The sequence below is a fragment of the Epargyreus clarus genome, unplaced genomic scaffold (genome assembly GCF_041222505.1).
Source record: "Epargyreus clarus isolate Ecla_fem2 unplaced genomic scaffold, WU_Ecla_fem_2.2 ptg000018l, whole genome shotgun sequence".
In the NCBI taxonomy this organism is placed as follows: domain Eukaryota; kingdom Metazoa; phylum Arthropoda; class Insecta; order Lepidoptera; family Hesperiidae; genus Epargyreus; species Epargyreus clarus.
In genome coordinates this window covers 8,518,766-8,543,633 of record NW_027332226.1, presented here as the reverse complement: position 1 = coordinate 8,543,633, position 24,868 = coordinate 8,518,766, and the positions used below count along the sequence as shown (strand labels likewise).

General features: G+C 35.1%; 3 protein-coding genes across 4 annotated transcripts; 2 read left to right on the top strand and 1 right to left on the bottom strand.

Moving 5' to 3' along the window:
* LOC140749842 (uncharacterized) lies at positions 1-910 on the bottom strand. Its single transcript, XM_073083054.1, has one exon. It carries the CDS (start codon positions 810-812, stop codon positions 297-299), a length of 516 nt encoding a protein of 171 aa, XP_072939155.1. The 5' UTR covers positions 813-910; the 3' UTR covers positions 1-296.
* A 2,349-nt stretch (positions 911-3,259) lies between these two features.
* LOC140749528 (trypsin, alkaline A-like) lies at positions 3,260-8,978 on the top strand. Of its 2 annotated transcripts, none has more exons than XM_073082609.1 (4): positions 3,260-4,208; positions 6,339-6,507; positions 7,214-7,469; positions 8,293-8,978. In XM_073082609.1, the coding sequence occupies exons 1-4, from the start codon at positions 4,166-4,168 to the stop codon at positions 8,632-8,634; spliced, it is 810 nt and encodes a 269-aa protein (XP_072938710.1). In that variant the 5' UTR covers positions 3,260-4,165; the 3' UTR covers positions 8,635-8,978. The 2 variants fall into 2 exon arrangements, with proteins under 2 accessions (XP_072938710.1, XP_072938711.1); XM_073082610.1 differs by lacking the exon at positions 3,260-4,208 and adding an exon at positions 4,909-5,074.
* A 13,530-nt stretch (positions 8,979-22,508) lies between these two features.
* Positions 22,509-24,263, top strand: LOC140749529 (trypsin, alkaline A-like). The gene is made up of 3 exons (XM_073082611.1): positions 22,509-22,770; positions 23,025-23,280; positions 23,523-24,263. Exons 1-3 carry the CDS (start codon positions 22,667-22,669, stop codon positions 23,844-23,846), a joined length of 684 nt encoding a protein of 227 aa, XP_072938712.1. The 5' UTR covers positions 22,509-22,666; the 3' UTR covers positions 23,847-24,263.
* Positions 24,264-24,868: the final 605 nt, after the last annotated feature.

Sequence of the window (24,868 nt, the reverse complement as noted above, 5' to 3'; positions counted from 1 at the left end):
TTTTTTTTTACGTGGGGAAACCCTCATGGGTTCCTCTCTGCCGCGGGGGCAGCTGAGAGGATATGCCGGACTCTTACCGGCTAAAATCCCACGGTGTTCCTCTGGACGCCCATTGCCGGGACTGCGGGTACGCTATAGCATTCGTCCGCGGTCCCGGCGGCGTTTGCCCACAGCAGGGCCCGTCTCCGTTTAGGATGGAGTTGGAGTTTACTCCATCCGCTCATCTTTGAGGTGCGCACGGGAACACCGCGCGCGCCACCTCGAGGCCTATTTATGACGTAGGACACCCCCGTGTCCTACGCCATGCCTCCGTTATGGGGGTAGGAGATGGGCGTAGGGAACCCTTCTCCTACGCCCGGTTTTCCGGCTACGATAGGGAGGTCTGAGGTTCTCTCTCTCACCCTCTCCGCAGCCTCCTTCTGCAAGATGACTTCCTCGCAGAAGGATTTTACAGCTTTCCAGGACCTGTCGCTCCCGACCATAGCTTTTACTACGGCGGGGAGAGAGAGGTCCGGCCCCACTGCAGCGACGAGCATACGACGCTGATCGGCCCACGCTGGGCACACCTCCAGTGTATGCTGCGCCGTATCCTCGACGCAGCCACAATGGTGGCACTCGGTGGTTGGCTCCCTTCCGACCGTGTTGCACAGGTATCTCCCGAAACAACCGTGTCCCGAGAGCACCTGCACCAGCCGGAAGGTCAGCGACCCATGCCGCCTGTCCTTCCATTCCTCTAACACGGGACGGACAGCCTCCACAGTCCTGAGGCCAGCCGTGGGTTCGGCCAGCCTCTCCTTCCATTTTTCCGTCATGGACTGAATACGACTCCAAAGTCTAAACCTATCTTATATTATAACGCCTTAGCTCCACACTACACCTCCGGGGCTTATTTAAAAAAATAAAATTTAACTAAAAAAAAGTGTGTGTGTGTCAGCTACGACGCACGATTGGAGTTTACTCCTTACGAACGATAATTATGATATATATCGAATAGAAAAAAAGGGTAAATGAACGCATCTGCTAAAATGATAAGAGAAACAAACATATATCTGTAATTATTCGGATTATTTATATTACTTCAATAATGCGTATTACATAAAGTATGTTACAAAATAATATAAATAATAATAATAATAAAAACATTAAAACTTGATGGTTAGGTTGCTGTTTATGTACGTTGTATATAGATGTATACAATAGATGCTACTATATGCATTTATTATACAGCATGCATACCCTGTACTCAGCAGCAGTATACAAGTTGTGGCAGAACTTCGTAATACGCAGGCGCGCAACACACACGTACAAACATACGCACACATTCAACTCTCAGACTAGAGGTAGTGCAGGGGTTCCCAAAGTGTGCGCCGCGGCGCCCTGGTGCGCCGTAGAAAGTAAAGAGGGGCGCCGTGAGTCGATCCTCTAATCATTGGACACCACAAATATTGGCGTTTTGGTTATCGATTCAAAATGAATATCCAAATTTAACATCCAAAGCATTAAAAATTTTCATTCCGTTTGCAACATCATATCTATGTGAAGCTGGGTTTTCAGATGTAGCTGTGATAAAGAACAAATATCGGATCAATGTGGAGCAAGAAATGAGAATAGCAGTGTCAAGTGATGTTCCCCGCTTTGAAAAACTGCGCGGAGATCACTTAGCTCACCCTTCACATTGATTTGACTGAATACATATCGTATTTTATTTTTGTTATCCTCAAGTCTTTCTTGTTGTTTTCCGTTTAAATTATTTTATAATAACGTATTGTACAATTTCATATTGTGGTGTTTTAAATTCGTTTCGATCAACCTAAGGTTACCTATTTCTTTCGACTGTCTTCTTCAAATAGTTAGCTAGGACAGGGCACAGGGCGCCGTGAAAGAATATTAAACTTGTAACTGCGCCGCGGGTTACAAAAGATTGGGAACCCCTGAGGTAGTGAACTATACAGTGAGACTACGAAGTATCGCGCAAAGAGGAGACCCCGAGAATGAGATACGCTGTGTAATGTATTCCATCTCATTCTTTTACACGTTCAATCCTACAGATATATGTTTGTCTCTTTCTACGTTACGCCTCAACTTTTCGTGTTACACTTGATTTTACTCCTCATAAAATTTCCGTACCGGGCCTTATAACTCAAATCGTTTCTTAAGGAGTAAACTACAATATTTTTTTTTCTTTTTTTGACATGTTCTTTTTAACAAAGTATATTATTCGGTAGGTGCATTGTGTGCTAAGACCAGGCAAATTAAATGTAGTATACTTAACCAATTATTTACTAATTAAAAATAAACTTACAAATAAAGTAAAGATAAAAATGTTAAATTTTAAATTTTGTATGTTAGTTTTTGAGGAGGTGCGCAAGAGTACGCTTAAGTGATAGCTCCGCAAAAATAAATCGAAATCTTATGTCTAAAGTTACGATACACTGTTAAAAACTTATTCAAAATAAATCCAAGTAAACCTGTGACAAAGTGAAGTGATAAAAACATAACAAAAGTGCGAATCTGTGTTTTTTTTTTTTTTTTTATATGTAACCTAACGATAAGGCAGACGGGCTACCTGATGGAAAGCAGTCACCGTCGCCTATGGACATTTGCAACACCAGAGGAGTCGCCAATGCATCGCCGGCTTTGAAGGAGAGCTCTTTTTACACCCCTCTTGAAGAGCCCCATGTCATAGTCCTGAGGGAATACCTCAGGAGGAAGTTCATTCCACATTTTGCACGTAAGCGGCAAAAATGAACGATTAAACCGAACCGTGGAGGACCGCCACGGGTCCAGTTGATGTGGATGGAACTTCATCCTTCGGCGAGTGGTGCGATGAAGGAAAGGCGTGTGTGCGTGCGCGTGCGCGTGCGAAGTGTGTAGTAATTATATATATAAACTTATCGCGACAGAATAAGTGAATGTAGTGCAGCTCGAGAGTGATTGATGACTCATTTATCATTAGCCAATAGGCAAGAAGAATCATCAACATTTCCTTATTTGGCTGTGTAATGACACTTAATTGATGATGTCCTCTTGCACGATTGATTAGTTTCTTATTTGGTCATTAAGATGTTCTTGTCGTCTTCATCTTTGTCTTCTTGTGTTGGTTACATTTTCTGTCTTCAAATTCACTTCTGTTTCACATTTTCTTTACGTCTATATTTTAATATTTTCTTCTTCACACGCGCACCGGCCTGGCAGGGTCGCCATGTAATGATGTCGCAGGCTCTCGTGTTATTGAAAGAAGTGTTTACAGTGTTTACAGGCTTTATTATAACTAACTTAATACTACTCTAAACCTATCTTATATTATAACGCCTTACCTCCACACTACACAATTTTTACCCTAAACTCGCTAAAAAGTTATGTTATAGTTTTTATCCTTGGGCGTGTTCAGCCGAACTAGGTGTCCTGAGTATTCTAAGTTAGTTTAAGTATAGTCAAATCATATATACTGCTATGCTGTACTTTTTTTTTTTTCTTTTCGACGGGGAAACCTTCAAAAGGTACCCGGTGCCGTGGGAGCGACACGGGGTTATGTGGGACTTTTACCGCACTAAAACCCCCCCGGTGGCCGTCCTCGGCGCTGCGTAGAGGACTCCGGGATCTCCAAAGGAACGCGACCGGAGTCCTCTCAGCGCACTGCCCCGTCGGGCTCCGCCCAGGTGACTTTGTGTCACCACACCGTCTGGTGTATACGACGGAATGCGACCACACATACCGTCGTCCTTCCCGGGGTCGCTAGCCGGGCGGTTCGAGCTCCCACTCTTGCCGCCCGTAAGCCCGAAAGCCCCTTTTAGTCGCCTCTTACGACAGGCAGGGGATACCGTAGCCCTATTCTGGTCCCGGAACTACAGGGACACTGTTATACTGTACTATACTTAGTCTAACTCAGAATACTCAGGACTTAGTTCGGCTGAACCCACTCATTCAAGGGATTCCCCGTAAAACGTAAATGAAAAGGGTTGCCAATTTAGGAGTTTTAATTCTCTATTTTTTTATTAAAAAATGTTACGTAACGTGCATTAAGAAAGACCCCCTCCCGCCCCTGTAATCGTAACGTTTTACAAGACCCCCCCTCCCCCCAAATTGCGTTGAAGTACCTAGATACTGAAAGATAATGAAAATCTATAAATACTAGAACAGTATTTTACTGGGCAGTCTCCTCAAAATGCGTTTCATCATAATACTGGTCTTCATCGGCAGTGCTTTGGGTGAGTGTGCACAATACCTATTATTAATCTTGCTCCTAATTTTAGGTACGTAACATGTTACTGCCAGTCATAGATTAGTAAAGATTACTGACTCCTAACAAGAAAATGTAACCAGTTTTGAGAATTGAAATAGTTGCGTAAAAAAATTTTGCCACGTCTCCATGCTGAATAGTCCCTAAAATATTTGAAATAAATATATTTTTGTTATGTAAATTAGGCAGTATTAGTTATTTATTCGTAAATTTTCTCTAAAAATGTTTTTATTTGTCAAGAATAAAAAACAGGAACTTACTAATAAGCCGTTTATGGCTTCATTCAATTTCAAGGCGGCGAAGTATCTTTTCTAATCTATGCGCCAGTATACACTAATGTTTCCATCATTTACAATCAACATTTTGATGTATCTACTATGTATGATTTCCAATTTTAAATATGTATACCTATTGATTAAAAAAATTCAAAATCTTAACTTATATGCTTAATAAAAATTTAAACCTAAAATGAATCTCGAAACAAACTTTTATATCATACTAATTTTTACCCGTGGCTTCGTTTTTCGGGATAAAAGGTACCCTATGCTTTTCTGAACCCCTGACAACGTATACAAAATTTTCTAACAATCGGTTATGTACTTAAGCCGTGAAAATATACAAAAAAGAAACAAATTCACATTCGCATTTATAATATTAGTCATATGTATTAGTCATATAAATTTAGTTTTGTTGTCACTCCAACATGGCCGCCGTAACAAAATGGCGGCGTACATATTTCAAGACAATCCACCCAATATAGACATCAAATGAAAGGGCTTAGCTTGTAAAAATCAACACATTTAAAAAAAAAACTCAAATCTAAGATTTCCACCGGTAAGTGACACAGCCCCATTAAATTCGACCTCGTATGATTTGTCTTAACGGGTACCTACTTTGGTGCTAGATGCTAACCAGGGTTTGATAATGGAGCTGGAAAATGGCCATAGGAACTCGGTACCCCATCAAGTTGGGCCTTCTATTGACCGTGTTAACGAGCACTTTGGTGCTAGATGGCAACCATGGTCTGATGGAGCTGGCTACATAACCGAAAAACACAATGCTAAAAAGTTAATAAATAATAATTAAAAAAAACTAAAAAATACGCTTTTATAAAAAATTCGATCAAAAAATGAAAAATAAATACATAATTGTTTAAAAACACTAAAAACACTTTTTATAGAAAATCCAACTAAAAAATAGAAAATATTTTTTTTTTAATTTGAATTAAGAATAGTGTAAATAAGATAAAAATATTTTTTATTGTAAAAAAACGTAAAAAAATTTTACGTTTCAGATAATTTCAAACCGAACTAAAATTTTTTTACGTTTCAGATAATTTCAAACCGAATGGCAAAAAAAAAATTTTTTATGTGCCCTTTCAGCATAAATCCCTATTAACCCTTAGCTATAGGCCCTTTTACCTTTAAGCACGCGATATATGCCTTTACATTTGGCAGCAAGAAATGGGAACAATGAAATAGTGGAAATCTTGTTAAAGGAAGGTGCAGATGTTGAAGTGCTGAATGAATAAGGATGATGAGACACCGCTTCATGATGCTATTAACAACGGACGCGTCGAAGTTGAGGTCAGGTCAGGTCAGGTCAGGTCAGGTCAGGTCAGGTCAGGTCAGGGCAGGTCAGGTCAGGTCAGGTCAGGTCAGGTCAGGTTAGGTTAGGTTAGGTGATCGGCGCGCCTGGTAGATTCCTTTATTGGTCTTAACGCAGACCTTCCGGGTCTCAGGAAAACAAAAATCGCTGATCCTGATTATCCTAGTAAGGATAACGGGTCAGAATGTTTAAAATATTGAATTGTCATCGGTGCTTAATAAGTATGCCAAATTTCAAGTTAATCCGACGTTTTGAAGGGGGTTAAAATCATGTTCAAAGATTCCGTTACATACTAACATACCAACATACATACGTCTGAAGCTAATAAAAGCGTATTAAAAATATAATTAAAGAAAAAAAACCTTTTTTCTTTTTACATTTTATTACTAAAGTACGTGAACATATGAAATCTAGCAACGAATAAATTGACCAAATACTTATCGAACATTGAAGTATCATAAATATTTTGCCATGTTTTTACTTGCTGCAGCTTTGCCACAGCGCTACACGCGTGTCGTTGGTGGTTCCGCCACCACGGTGTCGCGATACCCCTACATGAGCAACATGCAATACGGAAACTGGGGCACCTGGTGGTTCCAAGCATGCGGTGGTTCCCTGATAACTAGAAATTCTGTTCTATCGGCTGCTCATTGCTACAGGTAATTTAAAAATCTTTCATTTTCAATGGTAGCAATTTATCAAAGATAATTTCTAAATTTTATCAAAGATAATTTATATAATTTAGCGCTACACAGCTGCTATAAGGTATAATGGTATATCGCACTATTTTTATTAAGGTAAAGTCACCTAATGCCGAGGGGTTCTGAAATTGGCACCAAATTCCGCGGTATTTACAAAAAAAACGGCTTTTATAAACTTATAAAATGAAAGATGTTTTTTTTTAATAATATAAGAGTAGCAGACGAGCATGCAGTCCACCTGATGGTAAGTGGCTACTGCCGCCCATGGATATCTGTAATCAACCCCAGATAGGATTAGATATTCCTACCTCAAACCGGAACACAGCAGCGCTTAACACTGCTGTTATTAATAATCTTAATATAAAGAATAATTAAGTAATAAATGCTTAATATCTGACGCTCTTTCAAGTTTTAGTGAAAGTACCGCAGAAATAGGTGACTTTACCTTATAATATGTAACTGTACAATATCATTATATAGCTACTTTTATATTTAGTTATTAATCATATCCTTACACTATCTTAAGTGAACAATGGATACGTGACATTTCACACGCACTTAATAATTTAAATATCAGCCTTAGGCACATCAAAATTGGTACGGTCCGTTCTATGATATTCAAGTTTTACCATGAGATTTAAGTATACGTTTTACTTTTTAATAGCGGAGACTCTCCATCTTCATGGCGAGTTCGTCTGGGCACATCGTACGCTTCGACTGGTGGATCTGAGCACATAGTTTCTGCACTCATTCTTCACGGAAGCTTCAACACCAAAACGCTGGTCAACGATGTCGCTATAGTCAAACTTCAGAACCCAGCGGTGCTCTCGAGCCAAGTAGGACTTGCGCGCATTCCTGGATCCAACTACTATCTGGCTGACGGCGCTCTCGTTTATGTTATTGGATGGGGTACTCTTTCGGTAAATATTTAAACAATATGTATCTTATTAATATTATATTTAGTAAACATAATCACCAACAATACATGTGGTAACCTATCGGTGTCCCATAAAACTTTTCAAATCGAACCTGAGTCGAATCGACCTGTTCCCAGAAAAGGAATACAAATGTATTGATTGCTACAATGATATCCTTTAACTAGGCGCGCGGGGTCTGCGCGACCCCAAGTGATTTTAAATTCTAGTTAACTTTTTGGTTTTTTACAATAGGAAGTGGAAATTTCTGGTAGCTTCCTGATTCCTCACTCTCGCCTTAGTGTTGCTCATGCAGTAGAAGTGATTAGATTTGCTGTAAATTAATGCTTGGGGTGTCTGCGACCCCGCGCAACCATAAACGTAGTTCAAATTTAGTTAGGAATATATTTGAAAATTATTAATTGTATGCATTTCTTTCATTTATTTTGTTGATATATAAAAACAAATTTTAAGTAACATAAACTTGCCAAATTTATATGTGATGACCCCACGAAAAAAGAATATTACGATTTTTAACTAACCTTATACTCACGAAAAAAAATTTTTTTATGTACTGTTCGAATATATTAGATATTTTTTGCTATTTTCTTAAAGATAAATAGTTAAGTAATAAAATAAAAATCAATAATATAAATAATGACTTAAAATATTTTTTATTTAACCTCAAACATATTGGGGTAACTATCGACTCCGCGCGACTAATAACGTAACTTTTTTGGCGCGCCTAATTATTAGATATAATAACGAGTTTTTATATATACGATACGATATATATTATTATAATTTAATACCATTAATTTATTTACAGTCAGGTGGCTCGTCTCCTGAACAACTACAACATGTAGGCATCAAAGTTGTCAATCAAAAAGTTTGCGCTGATCGCTATGCCTTCTTGAGGACTCAGCCCGGCTATTATGATTGGCCCAATATAACAACTGGCATGCTGTGCGCTGGTAACGTTAGAGGCAAAGACGCCTGCCAAGGAGACTCCGGAGGTCCTCTAGCTTACCAGGGTGACATGGTCGTCGGCATCACATCCTGGGGCTACAGCTGCGCTAATTATTACTATCCCGGTGTAAACACTCGTGTTTCCAATTATACTAACTGGATCATAAATAATGCCAAAAAAGGTCAAATACACACCTATTAAGCTATAACTAAAGTGAGTATTTATTCTTTCACTCAAAACGGGACATCGATTTTTATGTCAATTAGTTACTTCATGAATTCCCCATTGAAAAAAAATTGTCCTATTTATAATTTCAAAAATTATTTTTTAACATTTAACTTAACAAACCATCAAAATAAAACATACCAACATAAAACTGCTTGTAATTGGCGCAAATTACGAATTACAACAACTAGCAAATTACATGGATTTTTTCAGACTTATTATAGTTTATTCAAATAATTGGAAATATTGGAGTTCACCACATTTGATATAATGGTCATAGGGTTCCAGAAGTTTGATGGAACGTTATTTTTTATACCTCTCCATAACTATATAAAGAAATACGAATACATGAATACATTCATCAGCATCGTTGCTGACTCGTTTTATTCCTCGAAGTAATGTGTCTCTGAATTATTTTTCTCATGATGTGAGTCTCTTGGAGTCGAGATTAACATTTTTGTATCGTGCGTGTTTATAAAATAACTTTAAATATTTTTTCTTAAAACGTAATTAACTTAAGTGTAGTGATTGTTTTATATTAATTTGTCTAAAGTACGTCCCACCACTTAATAATTGTATTTTCACCTAATGTATTTAATATCGCTTTAAGCTTTACATATTATTGTTTATTGATAACCAAAGGTGGCTAGATCTTTCATGGGTATTCGTTTCTACAATAAAATACCCGACCACATTTTGAATCTCACAGAACAATGTTCAAACATGTCGTTAAACGAATCCTATGTAAAAAGCGTACTATAAGGTAAATGATTATTGGACTGACAAAACGGTGTGGTCTGAAGTAGCTCCAGCTCCACAAGTACCATTAGGTTAAGACATTGTAAAAAACTTTTTTTAAAGACCTGTGTTATGGAGTTTCTTTCGCCGCTTCTTCTCCATAACTAACACCTAGTGAAGTGGTGGTAGTTGTATTGACATTCAAAAAGTGCTCTGTAAAAATCTTATTTTGAATTAAAAAAATATAGTTTTTTAATTGATTTGAAAAATTGTTACTGTTTACCGCCATAGTTTTTGAAATTGGATTATATTTTTCTCAATCTGCAGTAGGTACTGTGTGATTATCCGTATATATATATTTTGTAAATTTATTTAAGGGACATTCCAATTAAAGTATCTACCAAAGAGTTGTGTTTTTTCTGAAATAATCCTACTTTATTGTGTAAAATAACTCATAGATGATTGTATCTTGTATACGCAACCGAATTTGAAGCGATCAAACACGACGCACAGGTTTTGGCGCAGGTAAGATATTTTTGGGCGCTTTATGCATCTAGTGAACGTGAAAAATCGCGATGCAGCATATTCATAGAGCAAAGGAAATCGGATACAATACTGAAACTCATAGCAGTTCATATACTACACATATAATGATAATGAATATATAATAGGTATCTATAGGTATGTAAACCCATGAGTAGTTCTGGGGCAGGCCACTAGGGGCGCTTTAGGGGGGACAAATAATACGTAGAGTTGTTTCTCTATAATATGTATAAAATAATAATCTATGGATCTATGAATCAGTGATCGATTATTAATTATTACCATGATAAAAAGAGCTAAGACTCTTGTTATTTTCCTTTTACCTTTATAATATAAAAATATTGGGCTTTTTACTACACCGAATATCTTATGATATACGATTAGATCGTAGGCATATTGCCAACTTTGTTAAATTATAAAAATTGGAACCTAGGAAAGCAGACAATAAATACAATCTTAAATAATTATAGTTCAAAAAACTAAAAAACACGCTTTTATGATAAAATCAACTAAAAAGTAGAAAATAATTTTCAATCTAAGAATCAATTAAGGAACAGTAAATAGTATAATTGTGGAAAAAGCGTGAGGTGCTCCATTTATCAGCTTCGAAAAGCGCCCCACAATAGTTACGCCTTATTGAAACTAAAAAGCAATAATTATTTAGAATCTCGTAACTTGCGATAAACTTTGTCTAAGGCGCTTGAACAATCTCGCCTCGAAAATTGTTAATACTGAGGATGTTGATAAGGACAATGGTACAAAATTATTAAAATGGTGTATTGTCATCGGTTTTTGATAATTCTTCAAAATTTTGAATTAAACTGAACGCTCAAAGTGGATAGAAATCGGGTTCAAAGATTCCGTTACTTTTACGTACATACATACATACATACATACATACATAGTACATACATACATACATACAACCCAAGCTAATAAAAGCGTGTTAATTAAAAAGCCAAAACAACAATTAATATTGTTTGAAACAAATAATATTGTTTTAATCGCGCGTTAAGTTAAAATGTATGGATACGGAACCATTTATCAGTGACGTGCTCTCGTATATTAATTGCCCTCGTATATTAAAAAAATATCAGGATAGTTCCTGTATTCATAATAAAGAGTGTGAAATTCGCCAAGTTCTTCTTTTTGGTTAAGTGGGTGCGCCCCTATACTTGACTGAATAATATATATAATAATATATGAGCTAAGAACGCTTTTAAATTTAAATATTCCTAAATACGTTCATCGCCATCGCCGCCGCGGCGAGTTTTGTCATGCCACCGCTCGCCGCTCCGCTCGCCGCACCACCCGTAGCTGTGGCCGGCACGTAAAATCAAACGTCCCGTAGAGGTTCCACGGCCTTCATTCTTACAAAAAAATTAAAAGAGTCTGCAGGTAAATTACAGAATCTAATATTTTATAGTCTGGGAATCCGATGAGGGAATCCTGGAGGCTGTCAGGTCATAGAGTATTAGTTGGACATGACTAAAGATGGGTATATAGTAAAATTTGCTTGTATTGATTCTAACTTCTGAATATAACTATGGCGTAAAGAAAATAAAAATGAGGTATTTACGAAAGTATTTAATGAAAAATATTTGAATTTCGTAAATTCAACAATGAAATAGAGAAATTTATTTTATTGTTAAATATTTTTAACTATCTCACTACATAAATGTATCAAAATATAATTGCGACGTGACCACTCGTTTTGACGTGACACTCGCTACTGCAGCACTACGAGAACGGGAACCGCTTAGCCGCTTAGCCGCTTAGGGGCCTCGTAGATGCTCTTGTTTGTGTGTGCCGTTTCGAACGCTTTGTAAGGAGTTTCCATACTGTCTATATCTACTGTGCCTATGTTCTCCCCAAGTTTGTCGTGGTACTTACGGGACACCCTGTATACGTAGTAATGAAAACGAAAAAAGATGACCTACATTCTTGGAGTTTAATAGCAGATCGTTGGTTTTCGATCTCGGTACTTAAAAAACAGGTATATTCTTCTGGATGCTCAACCTTTAAATTATTTTTACTGGTGTATTTGTACGTCCCTTACGCGAATAGTCTTTTTTGCAAATACCACACTGTGTGGTATTGTTTCTATACCTATACATATTTCCATATTGCACTTTTCATTGGAGGAGGCATTATGGAATTGAATACTTAATTCTTTTAAAAATTGATTGAGACAAAACAATCGAATGAGGTCAATAACGGAACATCTTATTTATTTTATTTTATTTTATTTATCAACAAAATCCACAGCTCTTAACCCTATACTTGGCAGAGAATTTTATCCTAAAAAAAATATACTTTTGCTACTTCCCTGCGTTAATTGGGTTACAAGGAAATTAGGAAAAATAAAATAAAAAATGTGAGCCGTCACGGGACGCCTGGCAGATGTGAAACATCGACATTATTTTGTAAAAGTAGGTAATATGCAGAAAAAAACATATTAATTTTTTAATGTTCATATTTATAACAAATAAGAAAAAACTTTCGTGCGCTGCACGCCATCAGCTGATTTTGAAATACAATTCTGTCAGTCTTAATAAATTTATTCTCTGAGAAGAATGACATTAAAATTAATTAATAATTTAAAAACATTGTATGCAATGATTTTTATGTGAATTTTTATCTACCAAGATAGTAGATTTTACATTTGCTGGCGCTCAAAACACACCAAATATACGCGTGCTTAATGCACAGATAAATGCATACTTTAATTATAAAAAAATAATTAACTTACTGATGACTTGATGGTGTGTCATAGTGTGATTTTGCTTTCTTTGCAGAAGGCTGATCACTTTCACTCTCTAAATTATCACGGTCAGACATTTTATTATCAGAAAAATAAGCGGGCAATACTTAAAACATACAAAATACGTCAAGTGGTGTAAAACGAGTTAAAACGACTCCAGTCGCTCTCGCGCGGCGTAGTAATACACACGAATGTCACTGAACACGTTAAACGTCATTATTTTGAATTTTAAGCCTCAAAATTCCTTCTTGTGCAATGCATAAATGCAAAAATTATGCTCGAAAAAGAAACAAGATTCATGGAATCACCTATCACACGTAAATGAAGAGAAATTATTAAATTTTGTTTATTTTTCGTGTTCGATCCGCCATGATTACATGAGTAACCAGAAAGAGACAAAGTATGTTTTTGTCAATGAAAGTGATAAAGACGCAAAATGCATGACCATGCATTTTGCGTCTTTATCACTTTCATTGACAAAAACTTTCATTGATTGAATTGAACTGTCATAGATCAATGAAAAATTTTTCATTGATCTATGACCATAGATCAACAGAACAGAAGTGACATTTTATTGAAGCTCACGATGTTCATACGTGTATGTTATAGTTTAAGATCCCACTGCTTAATTTTTATATTAGTGTGTTTTAGTCAAAATATAACTTTTTATAGTTTATTTTATTAATAAAATAAAATCGATATATGGGAAATTCTGTATCCTAATCTCTAAATTTTCTTCGATATCTGTGGTAAATAATAAAAAATATTACCATAAAATTTATATAGGATAGTATACGGTATTTTAAAATTTCTTTAATTGAATAAATTAACCTAAACATAATTTAATAAACAATCTTTGTATAGCCAGAAATTAATCCTCAAAAAGACCACGGTAAGATTATATAAAATTCGCATGTCACGATGTTAGTTACTGTACTCCTGCGAAACGCTCTTACTGATTTTCATCAAAATTTATATGCATATTCAGTAAGTCTGAGAATTGGCTACTATCTATCTATTTTTCATATCTCTTAAGTGATAAGGGTTGTTCACCCTTAACATTTTTTTTATTTATATGGCAACACAATGTTTGCTGGGTCAGCTAGTACATTTATAAAATGTACACAACTTTGCAATTAATGGTCGTGTGTAAAATAAAACTGAAAATAATAAACATAAATTAGTAAAGATACTTCGCCGCCTTGAAATTGAATGAAGCCACAAACGGCTTATTAGTAAGTTTTTTTTGAATTCTTGACAAATTAAAACGTTTTTAGAGAAAATTTACAAATAAATAACTAATACTGCGTAATTTACATAATAGATAAATAATTATTTCAAATATTTTAGGGACATTTTAGCACGGAGACGTGGCAAAACTTTTTTACGCAACTAATTCAATTCTCAAAACTGGGTACATTTTCTTGTTAGGAGTGAGTAATCTTTACTAATATACGATAATAAATATAAACAATTTTTAAATCGTATATTTTAAACCAGTCGATACATCTGTATAGATACATTCTTTCATCAAATTATATATTTATATAATAATAATTTATTTAGTTAAACTGTACTATAACATTTCTACGTAAACGATGTACTAAAACTATTATCGACAGTTCTGGACATTTTTTACCTTCTGTTCCATTATTTCATTGTCTTTGACAAGCATGAGTATCAATGAGAAATATACGTCCATACGTCCCGTTTTTAACGGGACAGTCCTTTTTTTCGATGCTTCGTGCCGTTGTCTCCGAAATGAACCGTTGCCATTGTCAATTAAGTAACAGTAAATATTATAATTGTGAAAAAAACATGGGGTGCTCCATTTATCAGTTTTCATAAAGCGCCCCACATTTTTTGCACAATTATACTATTTACTTTTCCTTAAATGATTCCTAGATTGAAAATTATTTTCTACTTTTTAGTTAATTTTATCATAAAAGCGTGTTTTTTATTATTTCTAACTATATTTTTTCAAGTAAAAAGTATTTGACATAAAAAAATCGATGTCCCGTTTTGACTGAAGTAATCATTGGTCACTATATTCCATTGTCAATATTTACGTTTGCGTACACTTGAAACGCAAGGTCAAACACTAGTTGTCTTTTTTTATCACATTGTTCTAATAGCTCTGTCCCTTATAGAACATTTGTCTATGTAGTTAAAGGTAATCGTCGCCACGCCAGAAATCTTTTTTACGTGCGGCTATAGATGTTTCACATCAAAAATCTCTGAATTTCAGTTTTCAGAATATAGTATGTGTCTTTAAGTGCACACTGCCAGGTTCACAAGAAAAAAATATGTGTCTTTAAATGCACACCGCCAAGTACTCACTAAACTAAGAAATAATTAAAAAATATAAAAAATATCATACATTTTGAAAATACTAAAGAAATAAAAAATTTGGCAAATCCAAAAGTGCACGACTCATAATGCTCATTTAATTATGAAATGTAAAAAAAAAGAAAAAAAAAAACTTAAGTCGTTCAAATTTAATCATTCGCATTCAGTGACCTACAATCGTCGATTAGAATTAAAAAAAAAATTAACTCAAATGATGGATTTTTTCACAAGTTACAGTGTTTTCAGGTTTCACACATGACGGACAGGAATTTTTTTTGACCTATTTTGGTGTTTTTTTCCAATTCTATTGCAGTAAATCAATTTTTAAAAAGTATGGAATTAATCTCCATTAAATTATCTTGACAATAGTATGCAAAATATCTTGATTCCGTGAACTATCAAGGCTATAATAATAAAAATAGCCGCCAAAATGAAGCGAAAAAATTTTTTCGATCGTAAAGCACTCTCTGATGCTTCGCATCATGAGTCGTGCAAAAAGTCTCGGAAGTTATGACATGTCAACAAGTTTTGAGATATTTTAGTTGAGTTGAGAGATTAGAAGACCTTCTCCCAAAAAAAGGCTGTTCTCACATAAAGCGACTCAAAACTTTTTGAGTGGCAATAATTTTTGTTTACCGCTGTTCCCATGACGAAACAGCAACCAGGAATTGCAAACAAAGATGTCCAATATCTGTGAAGACAATACTAACGATGGCCTATCATATTTGTACGCTATAAAGCGACTTGTCTGTTTAGACCTTCATCTATGTTTCCGTTAGAATGTTGTATTAAATTTGAGCATGTGATTGGACTTTATTACGCTTGTTTGAAGGATGTGGTAAGAAGATATACTTTTCCGAGGCATTCCAGCTTAATCTTCAGGGCTAGTGGCGCATCTATGCCCGACCTTAAGTGGGAATTTGGTCTTATCTGGGATTGATATTGCAGATTCCAGAACAATCATCATTATTGGAGATGTTCACATTTTTGACAGAAGACGCTATTGATTGGACAGGACTTGAGTTCAGGGACGTCTTGATGAGCCCTAAACATCTGGAATTCATCTTTCTAAGATTTGCTGGATTCTACATCAGATTTAATTACGCAATTAAGATACCAAAGCTAGAATTTTTCGGCCTCCAGTCATCCGAAAAAAATATTGCAAGCTAAGGACTGGGAATTTAGTGGAAACGGGAAAATATTAATTTCAGTCATGAATTATAAAAAAAAAACTCTGTTTGAACTTTGTTCACGCTACCCCTACCTTGTGTGCAGAACCTTAGTATATAGTAGCAAAGTTGGCAGTGTGCATTTAAAGACACAATATTGACAAACAGTAATATTGTATGTCGTTGGCAGTGTGCATTTTAATGCACACATAACAAAAGTCATGAATTACTATATATTAAAAACATTATATCCCAAAAAAATATCACTAAAACATTGCATAAAGCTTGCAGAAAGTAAGATTATATAAATTTCGTACATATAACTTAATTTCATTCAGATAACATAAGATACTTAGAGAGGGTTGTGCAGGCGCTGACCGACGGCTCGCTATTTTGTTTACCACTGACAATGTGTGAACGAGACAGATATAGATTTCATTTTCTGACATAAAGAAACGTTTGCTAAGTCGCTTTGAGTTATTATTAATAAGATTCTATGTTGCATTTTCGAAAAAAAAATATCTGATTTGAATGTGCATTTAAGTGCACAATGTCAAGTATAGGGTTAAAGTATTATACAATTTTCATGCTTAATCTACTTAAAGCCAATTAAGGATTTACATTATATTTATGTTTGTAAACCGTCTGTAATTGGCTAAAACTGACGTGACTTACGCTCGGTCCCGCCTTCAACGAACTCGTCCAACTTGAATATTAGCATTAAAAATCAGCGTCTTTTAATGCGGATGCGGATGCTAATGCTGATATTTTAAAATAAACTGATAATCAGCTGATGCTGATGTTGATATTCGCAACAACCCTACTCCAAAGTTACATAGTTAATTCGGAATCAGACACGAACTGTCAGGAATGCATTCTTTCAGCGGCCAGCATTGATCTATAACCTGAAGATACGCCACAAGCGGGCAAAACTTGAAACATACAAAATTCGTCAAGTGGTGTAAAACGAGTTGAAACGTCAAACGACTCCAGTCGCTCTCGCGCGGCGTAGTAATACACACGAATGTCACTGAACACGTTAAACGTCATTATTTTGAATTTTAAGCCTCAAAATGCCTTCTTGTGCAATGCGTAAATGCAAAAATTATGCTCGAAAAAGAAACAAACTTCATGGAATCACCTATCACACGTAAATGAAGAGAAATTATAAAATTTTGTTTACTTTTCGTGTTCGATCCGCCATGATTACGTGAGTAACCAGAAAGAGACAAAGTATGTTTTTGTGAATGAAAGTGATAAAGACGCAAAATGCATGGTCATAGATCAACAGAACAGAAGTGACATTTTATTGAATCTGACGATGTTCATATGTCGTATGTTATAGTTTCAAATCCCACTGCTTAATTTTTATATTAGTGTGTTTTAGTCAAAATATAACTTTTTATAGTTTATTTTAATAAAATAAAATCGATATATGGGAAATTCTGTATCCTAATCTCTAAATTTCCTTCGATACCTGTGGTAAATAATAAAAAATATTACCATAAAATTTATGTAGGATAGTATACGGTATTTTAAAATTTCTTTAATTGAATAAATATTTCAATCATTAAGGTCGTATTTCTTCCTTAACCTAAACATAATTTAATAAACAATCTTTGTATAGCCAGAAATTAATCCTCAAAAAGACCACGGTAAAATTAGAATCTTATACTATATAAAATTCTCATGTCACAATGTTAGTTACTGTACCTACTCCTGCGAAACGGCTTAACTGATTTTCACCAAAATTTATATGCATATTCAGTAAGTCTGAGAATTGGCTACTATCTATTTTTCATATCTCTTAAGTGATAAGGGTTGTTCACCCTTAACATTTTTTTTATTTATATGGCAACACAATGTTTGCTGGGACAGCTAGTACATTTATAAAATTTACACAACTTTGCAATTAATGGTCGTGTGTAAAATAAAACTGATAATAATAAACATAGATTAGTAAAGATACTTCGCCGCCTTGAAATTGAAATAAGCCACAAACGGCTTATTAGTAAGTTCTTTTTTTGAATTCTTGACAAATAAAAACATTTTTAGAGAAAATTTACGAATAAATAACTAATACTGCGTAATTTACATAATAAATAAATAATTATTTCAAATATTTTAGAGACATTTTAGCACGGAGACGTGGCAAAACTTTTTTACGCAACTATTTCAATTCTCAAAACTGGGTACATTTTTGTGTTAGGAGTGAGTAATAGTAAATAATATTTACTAATCTATGATAATAAATATAAACAATTTTTAAATCGTATATTTTAAACCAGATACATCTGTATAGATACATTCTTTCAAATTATATTTTTATATAATAATAATTTATTTAGTTAAACTGTACTATAACATTTCTACGTAAACGACATACTAAAACTATTATCGACAGTTTTGGACATTTTTTACCTTCTGTTCCATTATTTCTTTGTCTTTGACAAGCATGCGGATCAATGGGAAAGCCACCATACGTCCCGTTTTTAACGGGACAGTCCCTTTTTTCGATGCTTCGTGCCGTTGTCTCCGAAATGAACCGTTACCATTGTCAATTAAGTAACAGTAAATAGTATAATTGTGAAAAAAAAACATGGGGTGCTCCATTTATCAGTTTTCATAAAGCGCGCCACATTTTTTGCACAATTATACTATTTACTGTTCCTTAAATGATACCTATATTGAAAATTATTTTCTACTTTCTAGTTAATTTTATCATAAAAGCGTGTTTTTTATCATTTTTAACTATATATTTTCAAGTAAAAAGTATTTGACATAAAAAAATCGATGTCCCGTTTTGACTGAAGTAATCATTGGTCACTATATTCCATGGTCAATATTTACGTTTGCGTAGACTTGAAACGCAAGGTCAAACACTAGTTGTCTTTTTTATCACATTGTTCTAATAGCTCTGTCCCTTATAGAACATTTGTCTATGTAGTTAAAGGTAAGTAAAATAAAAAACGTGCATGTGTGCTATCAAAGCAGTTTCGCTCAAGTTTTCTCTCAAGTTAGTGGGCGTATAACATGTCTAGTATAAAATGTCATTGGCGGCCAGACTATAGTTTTCTTTAGTAATTGATAAGTAATAATATGCATTATCAAGTAGCCACTTTGCGATAGGTAAGTAATAAGAATTTTATTTATTTCAATAAATCAAGTACCTAGACAATGAAAGATAATGAAAACCTATAAATACGCTATTTTACTTAGCAGATTCTCAAAATGCGCTTCATCATAATACTGGTCTTCGTCGGCAGTGCTTTGGGTGAGTGTGAACAATACCTATTTTTAATCTTGCTCCTAATTTTAGGTACATAACAAGTTACTGCCAGTATTCCCCTAATGTTTCTACTATGTTTTAAAAAAAATAAAATCTTAGCAAAATTACATTAACCCTATCTTATTTGCTGTATACTAATTTAAATCTAAAATGAATCTCGAAACAAACTTTTAAATCTTTTATATACTAATTTTTACCCGCGGCTTCGCTCGATGTCATAGGTTTATCTATGCGTCAATAACGGTCGTTTTTTTCGGGATAAAAGGTAGGTACCTCGTGTGCTTTTCTGAACCCCTAATAAACAAACAAACTCACATTCGCATTTATAATATTAGTTAGAATGGTTATTAGATAAAATGATGAGCTTAATATAATTTACAAAATATTTAATTTTTAAAACCTTTTTCTTTTTACGCTTTTATTTAGTTTCACCTGTCCCGGTGTTTGTAATTAAATCTTGCAAGCTAAATTTCACCCACTTCCCAGTACCCAATTGAGCTGAAATTTGGTATAATATGTACCTATCTTAATCACGCGTGACAATGCAATCATATAAATTTACTTTTGTTGTCAATCCAATATGGCCGCCGTACCAAAATGGCGGCGTACATATTTCAAGACAACCATCAATTGAAATCAGGCTCTGATGATGCAGCTCTGAGTTGGCCATAGGAACTCTGTAATTAAGTGACACAACCCCATCGAATTTGTGCTCGTTTGATTTGTCTTAACGAGTACTTTGGTGCTAGATGTTAACCAGGGTCTGATGATGGAACTGGAAAATGGCCATAGGAACTCGATAATAGGGAATATATATGTGATTGTGTGTGATATATGTGATTTAGATTTGCTTGTTATTTTTTTCCTCGGTACATTACGGTCCTGAAATTACATCTAAACCATAATTTTTTCTTTATTTCGTGTTAAATTGTTTAAAACTTTATTCAAAAATCGTAAATTATGCGCGCGAAATTCAAATTTGCAAAACGCATTCCCATTGGTCGAATCGAAAAATGACATCACATAGCGTGTTACGATGTTTATCGGCGTCGATATTCAAACTGTTTGAGAGAAAAATTGTTTTTGTCTATATTCCTACAGTGTTATTTATTACCTAGTGCGATTTTTCTAGATAGTATTATTAGGAATAATCAAGAACAATGATTGAAAGTAGTTTTGTCAAAGCATAATCGGAATATTTACCTAAAATATGCAAAATGAATAAACTGTTTTTTATGCATAGGCCAATTCGGAAATATTTAACTGATCATAACTTATTATGTTAATATTCTTTTATTTTTATAATATAGCAGACGAGCATACAGTCCGCCCATGGACATCTGTAATCAACCCCAGATAGGATTAGATATTCCCACTTAAGGTCGACCACAGATGCGCCGCTACCCCTGAGGACTAAGCTGGAACGCCTCGGAAAAGTCTGTCTCCTACCACACCCTTCAATCCGGAACACAGCATCACCTAACACTGCTGTTATTAGGTAGAAATAGGTGTGGCGGTGGTGCCTCCGGAGTCGAACCACAAAGGGTTTTACCACCTTCAACCTATCACCTATCTTCACCTATCTTTATAATATTATAATAGATTATAATGCATTTTGTGTGTTTCAAATGATAGTGTTTGTTGTAGAAGTCGATAAGTAGGTACCTAACGAAGTAGATGATCAATGCAATATTTTAAAATCATTTACCTAAAATTATTGTTTGTTACAGTAAATACAAATGTTAATGCGATTTTGGAGATACTATATCTGTTTCCTATAATCTTGCACCACATTTTTCGTATTTTCGCATCTTTTGCAAAAGAAAAAACACTCTATAACAGGGGTTCCCAATCTTTTGTAACCCGCGGCGCAGTTACAAGTACGATATTTTTTCACGGCGCCCTGTTCTAGCTAACTATTAGAAGAATACAGTCGAAAGAAATAGGTACCTACAATAATAGTAGTTACGTTAGGTTGATCGAAACGAAAATTTAAACACCACAATATAAAATTGTACCATACTTACTCGTATGTTATTATAAAAGACTTTAAACGGAAAACAACAAGAAATACTTGAGAAAAAACAAAAATTAAATACGATAATTAATCAGTCAAATCAATGTGAATTAAAACGCATTGGCGTTTTGATTCACATTGATTTTATTTTATATTCAAATGTTGATTTGTGGTGTACAATAATTAGAGGATCGACTCACGGCGCCCCTCTTTACTTTCTACGGCGCACCAGGGCGCCGCGGCGCACACTTTGGGAACCCCTGCTCTATAATGTATGTATAGTACTGGTTTTGCACAATAACTCTAGGAAATATTTATAAAGTGGTTATTTAGCCGTTCCCATGATGTAAATAGCGATGAAACCTGAAAACGTTTAATAATACCTTTATGTGCATACAGTTATCATCAGTATTAATACAAATCACGCTACGTGACGTCATTCAAAGAGCGCGTAAAATGGCGGCGTTCAAATATGTCAAATTTTATTGATACTTTAAATAATTTTTAAAAAAATATTTCAAACACTAATAAAACTGTTTATATTTTTTACTATGTTAAAACGATGTGATAAGTGGTTTAAAATAATAAAATAAAAATGTGCATATTCCCTATTAAGCGATACAACCTCATCGAGTTTGGTTACGTATGATTCGTTGTGATGAGTACTTTGGTGCTAGATGGTAACCAGGGTCTGATGATGCACTCGAAGATGGCTATAGGAACTCGGTAAATAAACAACGCAGCTAGTTGGGGCTCGTATTGATCGTCTTAACGAGTACTTTGGTGCTAGATGGTAATCAGGGTCTGATGATGAAAAACACGTTTTTATTTATAGAAAAATGTGTCTGATATAAAAACCCAAATACATCGGGTTTAAATTATTTTTAACTTTTTAGTTTTTTTTTGTTAACAAGTAATAAAAGCTTGTTTATAAAAAGTTTTGCCCTATTGATTTTATTACATTTTATTATTAATATAAATAAACATATGAAATTTAGTAAGGAATAAATTGTCGAAATACTTGTCGAACATTGAAGTATGATATATATTCTGCCTTTTTATTATTTGTTTCAGCTTTGCCACAGCGCGACACGCGCATCGTTGGTGGTTCCGCCACCACGGTGTCGCGATACCCCTACATGAGCAACATGCAGTACGGATACTGGGGCACCTGGTGGTTCCAAGCATGCGGTGGTTCCCTGATAACTAGAAATTCTGTTCTATCGGCTGCTCATTGCTACAGGTATAATGTTATATCGCACTATTTTTATTATAATATGTAACTGTACAATATCATTGTATACCTACTTTATATATTTAGTTATTCATCATATCCTTACACTTATCTTAAGTGAACAATGGATACGTGACATTGCACACGCACTTATAATAATTTAAATATCAGCCTTTGGTACTTGATATTTCAATTGGTACGGTCCGTTCTATAATATTGAAGTTTTACCATGAGATTTAAGTATACGTTTTACTTTTTAATAGCGGAGACTCTCCATCTTCATGGCGAGTTCGCCTGGGCACGTCATACGCTTCGACTGGTGGATCTGAGCACATAGTTTCTGCACTAATTGTTCACGGAAGCTTCAACACCAAAACGCTGGTCAACGATGTCGCTATAGTCAAACTTCAGAACCCAGCGGTTCTCTCGAGCCAAGTAGGAGTTGCGCGCATTCCTGGATCCAACTACTATCTGGCTGACGGCACTCTCGTTTATGCTATTGGATGGGGTACTCTTTCGGTAAATATTTAAACAATAATATGTACCTTATTAAATATTACGTTTAGAAAACACTAAACAATACATGAGTTAACCTATCGATATCCCATACAACTTTTCAAATCGAACCTGGATCGAATCGACCTGTTCCCAGCAAAGGAATACAAATTTAGTGACTACGACAATGACATAATAACTACTTTTTTATATCATTAGACTACGATATATATAATTATTATTAAATTCCTTTAATTTGTTTGCAGCCAGGTGGTTCATCTCCTGAACAACTACAACACGTAGGCATCAACGTCATCAATCAAAAAGTTTGCGCTGATCGCTACGCCTTCTTGAGGACTCAGCCCGGCTATTATGATTGGCCCAATATAACAACTGGTATGCTGTGCGCCGGTATCCTCAACGTTGGAGGCAAAGACGCCTGCCAAGGAGACTCCGGAGGTCCTCTAGCTCACCAGGGTGACATTGTCGTCGGCATCACATCCTGGGGCTACAGCTGCGCTAATTATTACTATCCCGGTGTAAACACTCGTGTTTCCAATTATACTAACTGGATTATAAATAATGCCTAAAATGTCAACTACACTACGCATCTATTAAGCTATATCATCATCTAAGGTGCTACATCCGCGCGTGGGCCTTGGCTTAGTCCAGAATATTTCTGCAATCTGGTCTATTCTTGGCTTTCTCTGTCCATTTCGTCACGCCCAGAGTTTTCAGGTCCTGTTCAACTCCGTCTAGCCACCTGAGATTTGGCCTTCCACGATTTCTTCGCCCATCTGGTATTAAGCTAAAACATTTTGTTAAATTATTTTGAAAACATGTGTAAATCATTAAAAAATCTGTTATCTGTACTAGTGGTAGACTAGGTAGTTAAGAGCCATCGTATAAAACATTTTTTTATGTGTGTTATGGAGTTTCTTTCGCCGCTTCTTCTCCATAACGGAACATCTTTTGAAGTGGTGGTAGTTGTATTGACATTCAAAAATGCTCTGTAAAGATTCTATTTGGAATTAAAAAAATTGATTTGATTTGATTTAAATATTAAATTTTATCAACTATTTAGTTCTTTTTTTATCCCCATTCCCACTTACATAACATTAGTATTCCTCTTTGTTAATTACTCTGAGGTCATAATACTCTGAGTCGTCATAATTCATGTACGATGGGCACATAACGCCTATAGACCAGTGCTATAGACGATGAGATTAGGTAGCAATGTACCATCGAAAATTGTGAATCCAAAAGAATCGTAATGGTGCGGTTCCATCTAGATCCTCGCACTGCTCCTCGCGCTGCTCCTGGTGTTGCCGCGATTACTATAGTACGCGTAAAACTGCTAGTCCACTCTGAATATAGAAATAAATCGCGTCGCCATAGCAAATTGTATGACTACACCTGCTCGCAAAAACTTCAGAGTGAACTAGCAGTTTAACAAAACATTACAAATATAAAATAAAAGTACTTTAGGAAAAAATATAGTACCTACACATTTAGTTTTCGCCGAGTAACTTTAATGTAACTTTGAGTACATACATTTTTGTGTGCTAACTTCTATAAAATGATTTTTTTTTTAAATATTATCATGAAACTA

What these genes read in the sequence shown, in the direction of transcription:
- LOC140749529 (XM_073082611.1), top strand. Translation starts at nt 22,667, where the DNA reads ATGAGCAACATGCAGTACGGATACTGGGGCACCTGGTGGTTCCAAGCA. An exon ending in TCGGCTGCTCATTGCTACAG is followed by an intron (nt 22,771 to 23,024) that starts GTATAATGTTAT and finishes ACTTTTTAATAG; the next exon opens with CGGAGACTCTCCATCTTCAT. An exon ending in TTGGATGGGGTACTCTTTCG is followed by an intron (nt 23,281 to 23,522) that starts GTAAATATTTAA and finishes ATTTGTTTGCAG; the next exon opens with CCAGGTGGTTCATCTCCTGA.
- LOC140749528 (XM_073082609.1), top strand. Translation starts at nt 4,166, where the DNA reads ATGCGTTTCATCATAATACTGGTCTTCATCGGCAGTGCTTTGG. An exon ending in TCGGCTGCTCATTGCTACAG is followed by an intron (nt 6,508 to 7,213) that starts GTAATTTAAAAA and finishes ACTTTTTAATAG; the next exon opens with CGGAGACTCTCCATCTTCAT. An exon ending in TTGGATGGGGTACTCTTTCG is followed by an intron (nt 7,470 to 8,292) that starts GTAAATATTTAA and finishes ATTTATTTACAG; the next exon opens with TCAGGTGGCTCGTCTCCTGA.
- LOC140749842 (XM_073083054.1), bottom strand. Translation starts at nt 812, where the DNA reads ATGACGGAAAAATGGAAGGAGAGGCTGGCCGAACCCACGGCTGGCCTC.